General features: G+C 41.0%; 1 protein-coding gene across 5 annotated transcripts in view; it reads left to right on the top strand.

Annotated features, from left to right (window-relative positions):
- Positions 1 to 18,145, top strand: part of PATJ (PATJ crumbs cell polarity complex component) — a 385,928-nt gene that overhangs the window by 194,635 nt on the left and 173,148 nt on the right. For all 5 annotated transcript variants that reach the window (XM_006147509.3, XM_006147510.3, XM_006147511.3 and 2 more), the window contains one exon: positions 7,946 to 8,142. In XM_006147509.3, the coding sequence (XP_006147571.1) occupies positions 7,946 to 8,142 (197 nt within the window). The remainder of the gene's footprint in view (positions 1 to 7,945; positions 8,143 to 18,145) is intronic.

Consider the following 18,145-nt stretch of genomic DNA (forward strand, 5'->3'; position numbering starts at 1 on the left):
TGTCTCTCTCTGTCTGTCTGGCGAGTGCACGCGCCCTACAATAAAACCTCTCCAAAAAAAAAAAAAGGTGGAAGCCAGCCTGGACAACATAGCTAAACTTTGTCTCTTTAAAAAAAAAAAAAAAGGGGGAAGCCAGCCTGGAAAACATAGCTAAACTTTGTCTCTTTAAAAAAAAAAAAAATAACATATATATATATGTGTGTGTGTGTGTGTGTATGTATATATATATATATATGTATATATGTGTGTGTGTGTGTGTGTGTATTAATACTGGAGAAATTTAACATAGTTTGGTAGAGAAACAATTGAACTGCATACTAGAGACATAGTTTCTGCCTCTGCATTAGCTTTATAATCTTTCTTCAGTCCTTTATCTTTAAAATGCAGGGCAAGGAGGCGAGTTGGGGAAGTTGAAAGAGAAGGCAACCTTACGTGATTTCTTTTGCCTGAATTTGAAGTCTTTGATTCCATGATATGGTGAAAGCATCGCAGTTAATTTATCTGAAGAATTGTACCTGTCATCTTTTAAATCCCTTCTAGCTATGAGTCTAAATAAAAAATGTAGGTTAACTTAACATCTGAGGCTTGAAAATGTTAACAAAAATGCAGGTGAGGCGTGTGTGTTAGGGAACATCAGGCACTTTCACTATTTTTTCCTCTTCCTGTTTTATGGTACGCTGAAAAGAGGATAATCTATACACCTTTTTGCTTTTCAAGTTTCTTAATTTTAATGGAGTGGATTTTGAAAGATAATATACACGATTTGTACAAATTCATAGAACTGTTTTTTTTGGTAGTACTAATTGGCTTTGTTATTTTTGAATACAAATCTAAAAAGGAAACTGTCTTTTTGGACAAAGGATGCATTGCCTTCGAGAAAGCATTGTATTTGTCTAGTACTTTCAGGTTTCAAACTTTTTTAAAAAAAATTTTTAATAGCTGGTGTGTGCATTTGCCAGAATGAGACAGAGAGAGAAAGAAGGGAAAAAGCACTCCCTAATGGGGTGTGGTCAGGCCACAAACCTCCACTTCTCCATTCTTTTTTTTTTTTTTTGGAGAGATTTTCGCTATAGGGCGCATGCGCTCGCCAGACAGACAGAGACATAGAGACAGAAAGCGAGAAATCACCGCCCGGGGGGATGGTCATGCCGCAATCCCTTCTCCTCCATTCTCCTCTCGGGATCCTGCACCCACGCACACTCGCCCGGCGTGAGTTTTAAGCCACCGGGTCCGGGACGCGAACCGCGGTCGACTACGTGGGAATCCAGCACCATAGCCATTACACTAACTGCTGGTTCCCAACACCAGGTACATTTTTCAAGCCTCTGAAGCTGGGTTCTAACCATATGGTTGGCCGTGTGAGAGCTGACTCCCTTAACCACTAGGCTACTCAGCCAGCCCTCAGTTGCTCAGGACCATGTCACAACAAGGTGGCATAGCAGTTAAGAGGGCCTGATCCTAACACTGACAGAATCATCTCACCTCCAAGAGTATCAATCAATTCATCTTCAAACGAAGTTTATAAGGGTGTGGTGAAGAACCATAAAATATTCCTTTCATGTAAGGCTGCTTTCCATCATGAAAGGTTTCTATCACGTAATGACAAGAAGGGTCTAAGAAACGAGAGAGCATAAACAGGGGCGTTGATGCTTTCAGCAGATTTAGACTGACCACTTACTATTGGCAGGCCCGGTGCAGAAGACAGCAGGACCTAGGTGGATGAGGAGCCTCATAGAGTTCTCATTCTAGGAGAGGGAAGTAGAAGGAAATAAGAAACCTGAGATGTTTCCAGAAAGTGCCATTAAGTTAGCCAAAAATGGGTTCGCATCTATACTACATCAGTTACTATCTGGGTGACCTGTGGTAAGTTATCTAATATATCACCTCATTTCCTACATTGGGAATGCAGAGGAAATTCTTATCTAAAAAGGAAAGAACAAAAAAAAAAAGAAAAAGAGAGAAATCAATGAATTAATTTATTGTATTTTACTTTTAAAGTTTGCTGTAGGATGTATGTAGTTGCCAGAAAGAGAGAGGGAAAGTGAGAAATAATCACTCCCAGGGGCGATGACTACACTGCAATCCCTTCTCCTATTTTCCTCGGGATTTTGAGCACATATGCCTGGTGTGTTTTCCAAACCGCCAGGTCCAGGACTAGAACTGTGCAGTCAGTTGTGTGGGATCTAGCTGTTTTAGCCACCAAACCACCTACCTGATATAAGAGAAAATTCATTGAAAGATGTTAGCATAGTTTATGCAACTTACCATGTCTCTAATAAATCGTTAATAAGATTTCATAGCTATTCAATTATGTTCAACTCTATAATGTTCCAAGGTTTGCTCTTTTTTTTTTTTTTGGCTGAATTTCATTCTGTTGAACTTAACCTCATTCTCCCACAAAAGAAAAAAAACAATAAAAAGAAGTTAAGGAAAAAGGAATAACTGATTAGCATTTAAGCAATAAGCTAGATTCAGGATTATTGGAAATGTCCCCTAAAATGAGGCTTTGGTATTATCAGAATGTGGCTAAAATAGATTCGGAGTTGGCTAACATTTCTGTAGTATTCAGTGTGGCTTGCACACATCAGTCAGTTTTCCCAGTGACTGCTATAATGGGTAGGTGGTTGAACAGCAGTTCAACAGCTATTCTTCTCATAGCTCTTATCTCTCCAAATTATAACCAGTTATACATAAGCTTGTCCACAGTGACACATTTTGAAGTCCTTAAAAACGTTTAGTAGTATATTTCCTCTGTATCACAAGAATGACATGAATTTGGATTCAATCAATATTAATTCATTAAATAAATGGATTTACAATAGTGTCATAAAAAATTACTGCCCAGAGAAATAGTACTGCTAGTTTCAAAAAGTCAGGATAATAAATCTATTAGTCCCTTGGTGAGATATTAATAAAGGAACCAAATTTTCAAGGGGCTCTAAGCTAATGATAAGGGTTTGATTTTTTAAAAAATAATTTTTTCATTTAACATTATTTCTTATTATTGTTTTAATTTGATCAGAGAGAAACAGAAAGAGGAAAAGTCAGAAAGTAAGCTGCTGGGTCCAGGACTCAAACTGTGGTTGGCCATGTGGGAATCCAGCGCCCTTAACCATCCCACCAAGTGTATCACTGGAGCTAAGCACATTCACATTGTGCAGCCATCACCACTTTCCATCACCAGAATGTTTTCCTCTCCCCAAGCTACAGAAAGGGATTTTTTTAGAGATTGTTTTGCTGTAGGATGCATGCATGTTCACCAGAGGACAGAGAGATAGAGAAAGTGAGAAATCACTCCCCAGGGGGGGTGGCCACATCACAATCCTTTCTCCTCCATTCTCCTCTTGGTATTTTGGGCACACATGCACACGCACCTGGCCTGAGTTTCATGCCTCTGTCCGGGACTCAAACCACAGTCGGCCACGTGGGAGTCCACTGATGTAAGCATTACACCATCTGCTGGCCCCTGACTTTAGTCATCTTAACTGACATACATAAATGAGATGACATAAAAGGCATGAACCTGATTCTGATTTTTCTTTTCTTAGCCTGCATTGTTTTAAAAATCTCCTTATAATGCTACTTTTAATGAACTGTTTCTTACTGTATTTTTTTGGGGGGGAGAGGTTTTTGCTATAGGGTGCGTGCGTTCACCAGACAGACAGAGACAGAGAGATAGAAAGTGAGAAATCACCCCCCAGAGGGGATGGCCATGCCACAATCCCTTCTCCTCCATTCTCCTCTCAGGATCTTGGGCACACACACACACGCGCCCGGCGTGAGTTTAAGCCACCGGGTCTGGAACTCAAACCACGGTCAACTACGTGGGAGTCCAGCGACATAGCCATTACGCTAACTGCTGGTCCCCTGTTTCTTACTGTTGATAGTGCATAGTGATGTACACCTACCACTTTTCATCCATCCTCTCTCCCAATGATGACCACCCCGGCTATCTCCAATTCCTACCTCAGATAACATTGTAACAAGCATCCTCCAATTGTCACCTTTGAGGCTGGGCTAGAAATCTATTAGGATGTTTATGAAAGAGTAGAATCGCTGGTTTATCTAGTATGTGTACTGTTGATTTGATTAAGTATTGCCAGATTGCTCTCCAGAATGTCTGCACCAGTCAATACTCCCAACCTTTGTGCATGAGGATTTTATTATTATTATTATTATTGCCAGAGTACATATGTGCTCACCAGAGAGACAGAGAAATAGAGAGAGGGGAAATTAGAAAACACCTCTCAATGGGGCATAGTCACATCGCAGTCCCTTCACCATGTCTTCACCCTATCAGGATTGGTGGCATGCACACGTGCCTGGAGTGTTTTTCAGTCTGCTGAGGTCAGGATTCAAACATCCCATCTGCCATGTTGGCTTTCGCTCCCTTAGCTGCTAGGCCGCAGGCTGATCTAGTGCATGAAGACTTCTACATCCTCACATCCCCACTAGGCTTAATGATCCCCTTTCATTTGTTTGCAACTCTAATGATTTAGACCTCATTTTAATTTCTCATTATTTTATTTTAATTTCCTATTAGTTGATTTTATTTTATGTCTCATTTAGTATTTTGTTATCTTATTTGAATTCACATTTCTCTAATTACTAAAGAATTTGTGTATTTCTTCACATGTCTATGAGCCTTTTGAACTTATATATATTTTTTTGAGAGGTTTTTTGCTATAGGGCGTGTGCGCTCGCCAGACAGAGAGAGACATAGAGACAGAAAGCGAGAAATCACCCCTCAGGGGGGATGGTCACGCCTCAATCCCTTCTCCTCTATTATCCTCTCAGGATCTTGGGCACGCACTCACACGTGCCCGGTGTGAGTTTTAAGCCACCGGGTCCGGGACGCAAACCGCGGTCGACTACGTGAGAGTCCAGCAACATAGCCATTGTGCTAACTGCTGGTTCCCTTGAACTTATATTTTTTAAAGAATTATTTTACTTAATTTTATCCATTTATTTATTTATTTATTTATTTTATTTTATTTGACCAGAGTAGTACAGAAAGAGAAAGGGAAAGTGAGAAAGCAAGCCACCAGGTCCGGGACTCAAACCCAGGTTGGCCATGTGAGTCTGGCACCTTTAACCATCACGCCACCTGCTGGCCCTTTGAGCTCCTATTTTGACCAGATTTCTATTGGAGTTGTCATCTTCTGCTTGATCTGTAAATGTTCCCTTGTCTTCCCTGTTAGTTTAAAATACTGCATATATCTTCTCGTTATATGTTCTAGTCAGTTCTATTGCTAATGACAGGAACCACCTGAAACTGAATGATTTATAAGATAGCTCCAGCTTATGGTTTGGAGGTCAAAGGTACAGAGGTCCTCTGTGGTGAGATTCTTTTGGCTGTACCCCAACCTGACAATGGGCAGGTGGCCATGGTCTCCAGTATTTCCTGCAGTTCCCTGCCTGCTTCACTTCCTTTTCCCAGGACTCAATCATGGGGCACCGCCTGCCCAACTGCTCAATCACTAACCTCTTCCCAAATGCATATGAAAACATAAATAATCTGGTTGAATCTGAAAGAAGGGATCTTAAATCTAACCTCTTCTCAAGGTCCCACCCCTTGGGCACCCCAAGGAACCTCAGCAGAACCCCTAAATTGAAATATTATTTCTGTAAACAGTCTATCATTTGGGGCCAGCAGGTGGTAAGCTGATTAAGGGCACTGGACTCCCACATGGCCTACCATGGTTCGAGTTCTGAACTTGGCAACTTGTTTTCTCTCACTCTTTCTCTCTCTCTCTCTCTTGCTCTATCCCTCTCTGATCAAATTAAAATAAATTAAAGTAAATAATTCTTAAAAAAATGAAAATTATTTTTTTTAAATCTATCATTTAATATTTTAACCTTTTAGCCTTAATTATCATCCACCCACTAACTTAGAGAATCCCTACAACTGACTGGACTCTCACATTTCCTTGTCAGTTCATGGTTCATGTGCTTTTCCTCTTGCTATTTCAAACACCAGAATTTTTACATTTATTTATTTATCTGATGATCCAGAGAGAGACAGCACCCCAAACAGAGTCGTGACACTGTGATACACCTCAAGCCTTCAGCTAGCCCCACATCATGGGCAGTTGTGTGCACAGCATACTTGGGGAGTGTTGGGCTCTGACCAGGAACCTTCCTATGTGGGATTACCTTGCAGAGTGTTGCATTTTACTACTGTACCACCATGTAGCCCCCCCATCCACCAGAATTCTTCACATAATCAGATTCTGTACCTTATTCAAGCCCTAGCTCAATTTCTGCTTCTCCCAAGAAATCTTTTCTAGCCGTGTCAGTCCCTTAATCTCTAAAAGTAGTTATTGCTAGCACAATTAATTTAGGACTCATTTACTGACCTCATTCACCAGTACATTAGCATTTGTTCAGTGGTCAGAACTGTAATTTTAGGTCATGTACTTGGTGGTATTTGCTGTGTCAGTGCCTGTCCTGTTAGGCCACGTAAGCATCTTGGGGACGACTCTCATTCTGTGTGTCCCTATTTATGCTTTTGGTAACTAACCAAGAAAAATACCTCAAGTTTATTTACTTTAATGTCATGTCTTAATTTTTTTCCTAGATAACCATTTTTTATGTTGGAAGTTTATTTTGCTGTTTCGCTAAATGTGTTCTTTATCATTAATGATGAGCTTTGTCCTTAAAAGTTCTTTAAGATCTCTTCAAAATCCTTATAAAAGAGGCAGATTTATTCTCTCTATAATAAGCAGCCACTTTTGCTTAATCATTTTAAGAGCGATTTATACATAAAGTTATTTTTATGAGTTTTAACTTACCTGCTCACCTACAATGTAATGTTTGTCAAGTCTAGTAAAGCAATACCCTTTCCCACCTCGAGACTCATTCTTTTAGGTAAGCTTTCAATTCGCAAGATTCCCTCCTAAGGATCCTGACATAATGTAAGTCAAGCGTCAGACTGAGCATCGAGAGCACCAGCCAGGGTGGCTGCAATCTACTGTCATCCACTTGATGGGATGCTGCTTCACGCCACAGCAGTCATCCAGCCATTGAGCCTGGCAGCACATCTAGCCTGAGCTGTTGCTGGGTGGGTGATGAGACTTGCTGAAAGCACTGACCTGCTGGTGTGCTTTTGTGCACGGAGCCAAAACAAGGAAAATGTGGCTGGCCAAATCTAACATTTAGACCATAGAACATTTAGACCATAAAGTGGAGATAACCAGGTAAGACAGAAGATAGAGTAAAAGAATTATAGCACACGCCTAAGTCAGAAGTCCTTCAATGTGTATGCTGTTTAATTGCCCCAACATCTATTAAATGGGAATGATAATGCCCATTTACAAATGAAGAAGTAGAACTCTATAGACATAAAACGATGTATTGATGTTAGATATTTAGTTGGGTTATATTTGTGGATGACATTCAGATTCGACAGCTAAACCGACTTCCCTAATTCCCTTGGCTTTTGCTCACATAACTAACCCAGTGTTATTTTGCACTCTTGATATATTTTAGGGAAACTTAAATTGTTTAAAATAAATTGATTTTTTTTCCTGCTGGGCTATAAATCTGTAAGAGTAGAAACCATGACTGTCATATCTCCAGGACCAAACCTCCTGCTTGGCCTATAGCTTGTACTCCATAAATACCCTTTTATTCCTTCGAGGGGCATCATTTCTACTATATCATATTAACTGTACTAGGTAAGAAAATAATACTTGGAAAGTCTAGACCAGTGAGAATCTGACTATTCTGAGATTTACAGGTGAGTTAAACTTCTTAAGTGGACATAAAATAATTTTTAAATGTAACCTGCACATAAGGCCTTATATGACCTTCACTAGGTACTTGATTCTCAAAAAGGAACCACGGTAGAGAAATCATAGAATGAGAAATGCTGACATCTCAGTAATGTAGATTCAACTCCTCTATTTAATATTTTTGTATCTTTTTTTTTTTTTCCAAATAGAAAAAATCAGGCAAAGATATGCAGACCTGCCTGGAGAGCTACACATTATTGAACTTGAAAAGGATAAGAATGGACTGGGACTCAGCCTTGCTGGTAATAAGGACAGGTCACGCATGAGCATCTTTGTGGTGGGCATTAACCCAGAAGGACCTGCTGCAACAGACGGACGCATGCGTATTGGAGATGAACTGTTAGAGGTGAGAGGCATGCTTTTAGTTTCCCTTTTGGCGAAATGGAGGGGGTGGTATATAAGAAAATGAGGTGAAGGGAAAGAATGTTGACAAGTTACGTTTTCTTCCAACTATTTAAAATCATATTCCAGGAACCAGCAGAGGGCATAATGGTTACATCACTGAACTCCCACATAGTCGACTGTGATTCGAGTCCCAGACCCAGTGGTTAAACTCACGCCGGGCACATGTGTGTGCATGCCCAAGATCCTGAGAGGAGAATGGAGGAAAAAGGATTGAGGGATTACGGCATGGTCATCCCCACTGGGGGGGTGATTTTTCGCTTTCTATCTCTTTCCAGTGAGCACACATGCCCTATAGTAAAAATCTCATTCATTCATTCATTCATTCATTAATTAATTAATTAATTAATTAATTAATAAATAAGTATTCCAAAGCAAGAACAAAAATAAAATTGTTGCTTGCACATGTTATTTGCTGCTTGAATAAAGACTAATCTCATGTAATATTGTAAGAACTCTTAAGTAAGATTTCATAAGAACATATTAAAATATTATTTTGAATATTATTTTTAAAAGAATTATTTTGGGGGGACCAGCAGTTGGCATAATAGCTATGTCACTGGACTCTCATGTAGTCGACCGCGGTTCAAGTCCTGGACCCGGTGGCTTAAACTCACGCCAGCCATGTGTGCGTGCATGCCCAAGATCCTTAGAGGAGAATGGAGAAGGAATTGCGGTGTGGCCATACCCTGGGGGGTGATTTCTCTCTTTCTGTCTCTCTGTCTCTCTTTCTGCCAAACCCATGTGCCCTATAGCAAAAAAAAAAAAAAAAACTTTCTAAAAAAAAAAAAAAAAAAAAAAAACTTTCTAAAGAAAAAAAGAATTATTTATTTATTTTTATTTTTTAAATTAGACCAGAGAGAAAGAGGGAAAGTAAGAAAGCAAGTCACCAGGTCCAACACCTTAACCACCACATCACCTGCCAGCCCTGAACATATTTTTAATATTAATTCAAAATGGCTCTGAACCAGCTCCATGGCCTGGTGATTAAGGCAGCCAAATCCTACATGTCTGAACCTGTGATTTGAATCCTGGACCCTGAGGCTTAAGAAACATGTGAGCACATGTGTGTGCTTGCCCAAAATCTCAGCAGGGAGAGAAATGGAGAAGGGATTGCAGTGTGACCTTTCACCATGAGGGACAGGTGTTTTCTCCCCATCTCCTCTATATCTCTGTCTCTGCTAGTATACTCACCCTCTGGCAAAATTAAAGACAAAAATTAAAAAAGGTTCAAAATTAATCTGTCAATATCAATCTAATCTTTTCAGTATTAAAATTCTCTTAAGTTTGGGATCAGCAGATGGCATAATGGTTACCTTGCTGGGCTGCCACACAGTTGACTGCAGTTCAAGTCCCAAACCCAGTGGTTTAAAACTCACTCCACACACATGTACATGTGTGTCAAAGATCCTGAGAGCAGAATGAAGAAGGGATTGTGGCATGGCCATCCCCCTTGGGGAGAGTGATTCCTCACTTTCTGTTTCTCTATCTCTCCAGTGAGCACACACACCCTTTAGCCAAAATCTCTCAAAAAAAAAAATTATATTGGGTTTTGAATTCTCCATAAGCATAAACTGTTGTTATTTTTCAGTTATTTTGGAGAGGTATAAGAGCTTCTTGTCAGGAGTTTTTAGTGACTGTCAAGATGGTGATACAGCGGGAAGTGGGGGGCCAGCAGCTGGTGTAATGGCTATGTCACTGGACTCCCACGTAGTCGACTGCATTTCAAGTCCTGGACCCAGTGGCTTAAACTCACGCCGGGCACGTGTGCATGCATGCCCAAGATCCCAAGAGAATGAAGGAGAAGGGATTGCGGCGTGGCCATCCCCCCGGGGGGTGATTTCTCACTTCCTGTCTCTCTATCTCTCCCTGTCTTTCTGGTGAGCACACGCACCCTATAGCAAAAACCTCTACAAAAAAAAAAAATATGTGTATATATATATAGATAGATAGATAGATAGATAGATAGATATAGATATATATATAGATGCGGGTTAAGGCTGTCTGGGCTTCTAAATTAAGAATAAGATAAAGATAAGAGAAGCCAAGTAGAAGACTGACTCTCTGATAATTACACTCTAGATGCCTTTTCGATGACCAGAAAAACTCATTTTTATTTTACTGAACCTAAAGTCAGAGCTTCTGTTCTAAGTTTATCATGGTTAATGACATTTATCTGCTGGTTGATTCATTCATTCATCTAGCTAACATATTTTTCAAGGGCCTGCTAGGACTCAATATAGAAAAAGAAGAACCTATTCATTGTTTTTACTCAGATAGCTTACTGTCTAGCGGAAGATGAGCAAACATGGAAAGAGAGTGACACTACAAAGTGAAAATGTGATAGTACTAGCGGCTAGTACACGCTCAGTATCAGATGCGGCAACCTCTTTCACTGTTGAGATCACAAAGTAAATGACGGCTTGGGGATTCAGAATCAGGCTTTTTGACTTTTGACTCTTTGTTAACTGTGTCGGAAGACCTTCTGGATAAAACACTCCAACATTTGGTCATCCAATGGCGCTCAGTCAGAGACACCGAGCGTCAGACTGCTCCCTTGAAATGAGGTCTTACAGACTTTGCATTATATGGTTTCCTCTTCACACTCTGACTCAGAATAGAATTCCCAGTCTTCCGTAATTTGACTTGCCTAATAATATCTCCAGCTGAAGGCTGTCAGACACAACTGCGAGAGTGTCGACATCACCTTTCTTTTCCAAGCTCCAGTATCTTCTCTCCACTTGAAACCTGTTTCCACAGAGAAGTCACTTCTGGGATTACTTTTGTTTTCATGTTCTTTAGTAACATAGCATCATGAAGGGTACCCACCCTCAGCAGTAGCACTGACTAGCATCGTCATTAAATAAATAAAAGTCAAGGAGGATGGTATGTATTAGCCAGCATAATTCATTGCTTCATGTATATTTCCTTTTTTTTTCCTTTGGCTAATGTTTAAAAGGTGTCCTCAGAGATGAGACTAAAGTGATAACAGTGGTAATAATGACTAAAGAGCTAACTGGGACCAGCAGGTGGTGTAATGGTTATGTCACTGGACTCCCACATAGTTGACCACGGCTCAAGTCCTGGACGGGGCAGCTTAAAACTCACATTGGGCACATGTGCGTGCATGCCCAAAATCCCAAGAGGAGAATGGAAGAGAGGGGATTGCAGTGTGGCCATCTTCCCTCGGAGTGATTTCTTGCTTTCTGTCTCTGTCTTTCTGATGAGTGCACGCACCCTAGAGCAAAAAATCTCTCTTAAAAAAGAAAGTAAGAGCTGATTTACTGAGGTTTTAGCTACACTGTCCCCATATACTACACTCATTCGTATTCAATATTCTTAGACCCCTGTATGGTAAGTACTACTATCCCCATCTTATGGATAGGGAAAGTAGTAAAGTATCATGCTTGATATTACAGAACTGGGGGTCCAAGCTTGGATGAGCACCCAGGCTTGTCAGACCCATGCTCTAGTTGCTAACACGTACTGGGCTCCCATAGTACTGCTTCACAACCTCATTTGCTTGGAGCCGTGAGTGTGCAGACTTACGCTGATCTAACCTCTGGGGAATCATCATGTGTACTAAGTCACTGTTGTGTTGTATGTACCTAGACACAGGTTTCCTGCCCTGCCTCTAGTATGGAAATGTTGCAGAGATTTAATTTGGCACATGAAGATTCTAGTTTTGTTCTTTCTCTTAGATGTCAGAAACCAATGAGCTGTGGCTGCAGAGTAATGAGAGTGTGTTACAGGCCAAGCACAAAATTTAATACTGAGTACAGGACAACCACCACTGGCCTTGGAAGACTACTTGAATGTGCCCCAGTTCTTTTGGTGTTTCAGAAGGGCCTTAGCTTAGTGCATGTGTAAGACATAAATGGTTTTCTCCTCTTGCACACTACACCAAATGACACCAGATAAGTAAGGGGTTTTCCCCCACACACACCAAGTAAGTTTCCAGTGACGCGAACTGGGTGTCCTGTAAATCATTTTCATTCTTACACTACTGGCGATAGCATCAGATCCCAGAGGTTAAGAGCTCAGTCCTGGGACCAGCAGATGGCGTAATAGTTAAGTCACTGGACTCCCACATGGCCAACCATAGTTCAAGTCCCAGACCTGGTGGCTTGAAATTCATGCCAGGTGCTTGTGCATGTGTGTCTAAAGTCTCAAGAGGAGAGTGGAGAAGGGATTGGGGTGTGGCCATCTCCCCTGAGGCAGGGGGTGATTTCTCATTTTCTGTCTCTCTGGCTAGTGTACATGCTCTATAGCAGAAATCTTTCTGAAAAAAAAAGAAAAGAAAAAGAGCTCAGTCCTCCAGGACTGCCACCCCACCACTTTCAGATACCAAAAGCAAGTCCCAAGTTATATGAGCAATACTTCTGACCAACAGGCTATGAATTAGAGGTTCCCATGGCCCCCACCTCAGGTTTGATTAATTTGGTAGAGCAGGGAACAGCAGTTAGCGTAATGGATATGTCACTGGATTCCCACATAGTTGACTGTGGTTCAAGTCCTGGACCCGGTGGCTCAAACTCATGCCAGGCGCATGTGCGTGCGTGCCCAAGATCCCAAGAGGAAAATGGAGGAGAAGGGATTGCGGCGTGGCCATCCCCCCTGGAGGGTGATTTCTCGCTTTCTGTCTCTCTGTCTCTCTGTCTGTCTGGCGAGTGCACGCACCCTATAGCAAAAGAAAAACCTCTCAAAAAATTTGGTAGAGCAGTTCGCAACACTCAGGGAAACACCTTACTTACATGTACTCATTTATTATAGAGGACATTACAAAGGATACAGATGAACAACTGGATGGAGACTATAGATAGGGCAAGGTATGTGGGATGTGGGGTTGTCCAGGCCCTCTCTGGGCACGCCACCTTCTAGGTACCTCCACGTGTTGGGCAACCTGGAAGCTATCCAAAATCCATAGTTTGAGGATTTTTATGGAGGCTTTATTACATAAGCATGATCAAGTATTACTCTGTATATAATGGGTCATCAGAAAAGTCACAATGTATTTTTCTGTTTTTCTGTGCAAAAGTGTGTCATGACATTCCCTATGACCCAATATATACATATGTATATGTGTGTGTGTGTGTGTGTATATAATATTTTTAAAATATATATTTATAGCATATGTAATTTTGAATATGTATGCTATATATTTTTTTAGTTGACTTATTTATTTCTTCCATGAACGGGAGAGACAGTACTCCCTACAGGGTCTTGATGCAGTGATGTGCCCCTTGGCCAGCCCTGGATCGTGAACACAGGTGTGCCTGGTGTACTTGAGGAGGTACAGACCCAAACCCAGGGTGCAAACCCAGAACCTTCCCATGTGGATCAGCCTTGCAGAACCTCGTGTTACCATTGCACCACTGTCCCCCATGTTTTTTATTGTACCACAGTAGCACAGCATGGCAAGTAGCTAACTGTTAATTAAATCACATGTCCTCGCTCATGAACAGAAACTTCCAGTGTCTGTTTGCTAATCTAGAGTCTGGAAGAGCTCTTCTGGGGTTAAAAAAAGAAGAAAAGAAAAACAAACAAACAAAAAAATGGCATCTTGCCTAATTGGATCCCTCTTATTCCTTCCTTTGACTTTTTAAATGTGGCACTTTCATTGCAATTTAGTAAGTTTGTCTTCATTCAGAGATGAAAAGAATAATGGCAGTAGGTTAATTTGTCTCTATCCTTCAAAGATTCTAGAGTTTAAAAAAAAGACAACAGCAACGAAATAAAAATCAGTTGGAGCACAGATTCCAGTGTCACTTATCTTTGACTACTTAGTCTCCGCTACCCTTTTCCTCTGAACAGAGATCATAATTCAATCAACAAATACCTTCCTGTGCCTCCGATGGAGCAGGTGCTATAAGGACCAGGTGCTGATTCTCCATGAGTGAGCAAAGTAGGCAGAGCCTGTTCTCACAGAGCTCCCAATCCAGAGAGGGTTGTGGGAATGAATGAGAGAAAACATGTCAAATTTTGCCAGAGTATCTAGCCTAAGTAACACCTGAATACATTTCAGCCAGTATTATTCACAAAATAATAATTCATGTGTAGGTTGGTGCAGTTCAGCTCTTTTTTGTTAATGTCTATATATTTGTCGTTGATAATCTGTCCTAGAGGGAAGTCATCTACTCATTCTTTAACAGTTCTGTGCAATATCCTTCTCAAAGAGCTAGGAATTTCAATCATTTCTCTGTGATACATGAGGAATTTGTATATAGTTTGAAACCAAGGCTAATGTGCTCTAGAGCTAAGAATAGGAAACTGATTGAACGATGAGTACCGGGAAAGCTAAAAGCAAGTGATACAATAGCCGTTGTTGGGCTGTTGCAGTGTAATAGATTGTGGAAGGACACTGCATTATGTAGGAAGCATTTGCAAATGGGCTCTTAGTTTATACTTACGGGATTTGTGGGATAGAGTAAGTCATGTGTATTTGCTGATCCTCCCAAAATGCATTTATTTTTATGATCTTTCTCCTCCGTTGAAATAAAATGATGTGTCTTCATTATTTTCAACTCCACTCTTGGCTCATACTGTTTCTCATTATGACTTTGTAGTTAATATTTATTTCTTTGCTTGGAGCCTCCTTTTATTTATAGTGGATCTTCTTTGTTTCAGACGCTTAATTGAGGCTGACTTACAGGAACTAGAAAAGAGAATGGTCAGAGCCACATTGTGAATTCCTTTTTCAATCCAAAACTGCTTCTCTACAAGGGTGCTGTTTGGACTGGCGGCCGGCGTGCCATTTGCCTGCAGTCCTGTTGCTGTGGGATCGCATTGTCACAGTGGGAGAGCAGTCGGCAAGTGCTGTCGATCGATGGCCCAGTTCATGTGGAAAAGAAATTTTGTGTTAAGTCCCCGGAAGACAATGTGATTACATCTCTGCCTCTGTACCCTTTTCTTCTCTTGCTAGTGTGGAGGTTACTGAATTAATTTCAAAAGGTATTAGCATATCATTACCATCTCGACTGGAAAGAGACTTACACTGGAGTATTGGCTTTCCCTGAGCAATTAGTCCCAGAAAATGCACAGGCTTGGGCATGGTGCTGTCATGTGAATATAGGATTTATTTATAATCTTCCCTCCAGTGCAAGTGTGGGAGGAGAGAGCTGATAGTGCTTTGCGGGGAATTGAAGTGATTTGTCAGGTTGCAGAAGCAGCCAGAAGGAGCAGAGTGGGTGGCGCAGGAAGTGCACTGTTGACGGGGCCAGGAAATAGGGCAACGTCTTGTCCGGCCCCTGAGCCCTTCAAGGTAGAGGAAATGTGACGGGTATGTTCCCTTGTAACATTTACCTGCAGGATAACCAAAACTACATCGTGCCATTTTACATATTTATAATGTGGTATTTAAGAACCATGAAAATAAAAAGTATGACTACTTCTCATATTGGCCAGGAATAAAGTCATAGAACTAGAGATACACTCAGATCTTATTGTCTAGCAAAACTGTTTTAACAGAGAAGAAAACCAAAGCATCCAAGTTAAATGACTGACCCACATACATGCACCTGCTTCATGGCGAAACTCCTTACCCCACTGCAGTCTCAGCAGTTTATCCTTCACTCTCTGCTTGCTGCCAATGAATTATTTGTAAAATCTTTCAAAACATGTAGATGTGATTTGTAAGTATGGTGCAATATTCTAAATAATGCCCTAGTTTTTGTGCATCCACAGATAAGATTACTTCTAATTTATAGAAGCCTTTGTCACACACTTTGGCACTTCTTGATTTTTACCATACATGGGTATAGATTTATAAAGTGTGTGTGTTTGTTTTTTTTTAATTACCAGAGTGTGGGCACTCACCAGAGTGAGAGACAGAGATACAGAGAGAGAGGGAGAGAAAGGACACCCCTAATGCGGTATGATCACTACCACAGTCCCTTCTTCATTTCTTCATCCTGTTGGGATTTGGGGCTCACACACATGCACGTGTCATATTTTCCAAACCGTGAGGGCTGGGATTCAAACTGCAGTAGCCATGTGGAGGTCTAGCTCCCTTAACCACTCAGTTACAGGGTTAACCCTGTAGTGTGGGGTTTAAAACATTATTTTCTCTATTTTCTAATTTTTCTTGAATTCATTCATTGTGCAGTATATTTTTAATTGCCAGAGGGTCCATGTCTCATCAATGAGAGAGAAAGAGATGAAGAGAGAAAACACACCCAGTGGGGTGTGTCAGGTTCCAATTCCTTTTCCTCCATTTCTTCTTTCTTGGTTTGTATTACTAGGGCTGGGATTTGAACCATGGTTGGCCATGTGGTGTCTGCCTTTCCCAACCACTAAGATAAACAGCCCTAAACTGTTTTCCTTAGTGCAGTAATTATACTCTCAGAGGGTCAGCTTAGTGGCAGGCTCAGTTCCCCTGTGGGCCTATAAACATGGGCCTCGATCCTGGCTGGCTGAGGAGGCTGGAGAAGGGATCACAGAGTGAGACCCTGCTGAGGGTGTTTGTCTTTCTCTGTCTCTGTCCCTTTCTCACTCTCTGAAGAAATAAATAAACTTTTTTCTTTTTAAAAGAATTATTTAATTTTATTTATTCTTCTTCAATTTGACCACAGAGAGAGAGAGAGTGAGAAAGCAAGCTGCCACGGTCAGCCATGTGGGAGTCCAGCGTTGCAAACACCACACCATCTGTCAGTCCCAAAAAATAAATAAACTTACACCCTAAGATGCTTCATGTAATAACATATCCCATTGTCAAAACTGTTTGAGTAACAAAAAGAAGAGCAACGGATTTCAAATTTCAATAAAATTACTTTTGCTACATTTTTCTTAACAGAGAGAGATTCTTAATAGCTCAAAGTGCAGAAATGGATTGATCAAGTTTTTATTGTGGCAATGGTTGATCAAACCTGACCAAATGAACGTTGTGAGCAGGACCTGAATATCACCTTCTCCTATCTGAAGCTAAAGTTACTCCTCTTGGTGTCCTCTTAAAGTAACCTGCAGCCCAGGTGCCATCTCAGAAAGTCGCCAGAAGGAGGTGGAGCTGACTACATGGTCAGCCTCACACACCGAACCCCCCAGTCCTTCTAGCATCATAACCAATAGTTGTCAAAGACTTCCTAATCATGTTCCCTAAGTAATGCATTCTCTTATACCAAGTCGAGTCACAAGAATTGCTTATGAAGAGAAAGGGGGGCAGGGCAGAGCTGGGCTGTGGTGGAAAATGAACTTTGCTTGCCAGGCAGTGTCAAATTCTTTACCCGCATGCCCTCTCCTTTTTTTTTTTTTTAAGAATTATTTTACTTTATTTATTTATTTTAATTTGACCAGAGAGAGAGAGGGAAAGGGATAAAGAAGCCAAAAGATCCAGGACTTGAACTATAGTCAGCTATGTGGGAGTCCATGCCTTTAACTACCACACCACTTGCTGGCCCCACATTCCCTCTCTTGACTTTCACAACCCTCTGAAGTAAGTAAATGCTGTTTGTGTATTTGTTTTAAGAATTATTTTATTTAACTTTATTTTTTAATGTGACCAGAGAGGGACAGAGTGAGAGAGAGAGAGCAAGAGAGAGCAAAAGTGAGAAAGCAAGCCGCCAAGTCCAGGACTCAAACTACAGTCGGCCATGTGGGAGTCCAGCACCCTTAACCCCCACGCCACCTGCGGCCCCAGTAAGTGCTGTTTTAATCCCCATAATATGGGTATGGAAACTGGAGCTTGAAGGGTAGGATCAACATGCAAACACAGCTTTCCCAACCCCAAAGGCTTTCTTCTTACAGTTTTTAGTTCTGCATTAATTCCAGAAGGTAGTAAGTGACTTCCTACTTATTTCGAAGTTTTGATGGCTATAGATGAGTGCACCTAATCCAGTACTGGTTTAAAATATCTGAGATGGTATCTCTCAGTGCAGTCCTGTTGTTCTTTTTATCTTCGTAAAGTTCAGTGCCACTTTGAATTCATTAAATGCAGAATGGCTGCTGGCTTTGTG

Source organism: Tupaia chinensis, unplaced genomic scaffold (genome assembly GCF_000334495.1).
Source record: "Tupaia chinensis unplaced genomic scaffold, TupChi_1.0 Scaffold000215_1, whole genome shotgun sequence".
NCBI lineage: Eukaryota > Metazoa > Chordata > Mammalia > Scandentia > Tupaiidae > Tupaia > Tupaia belangeri.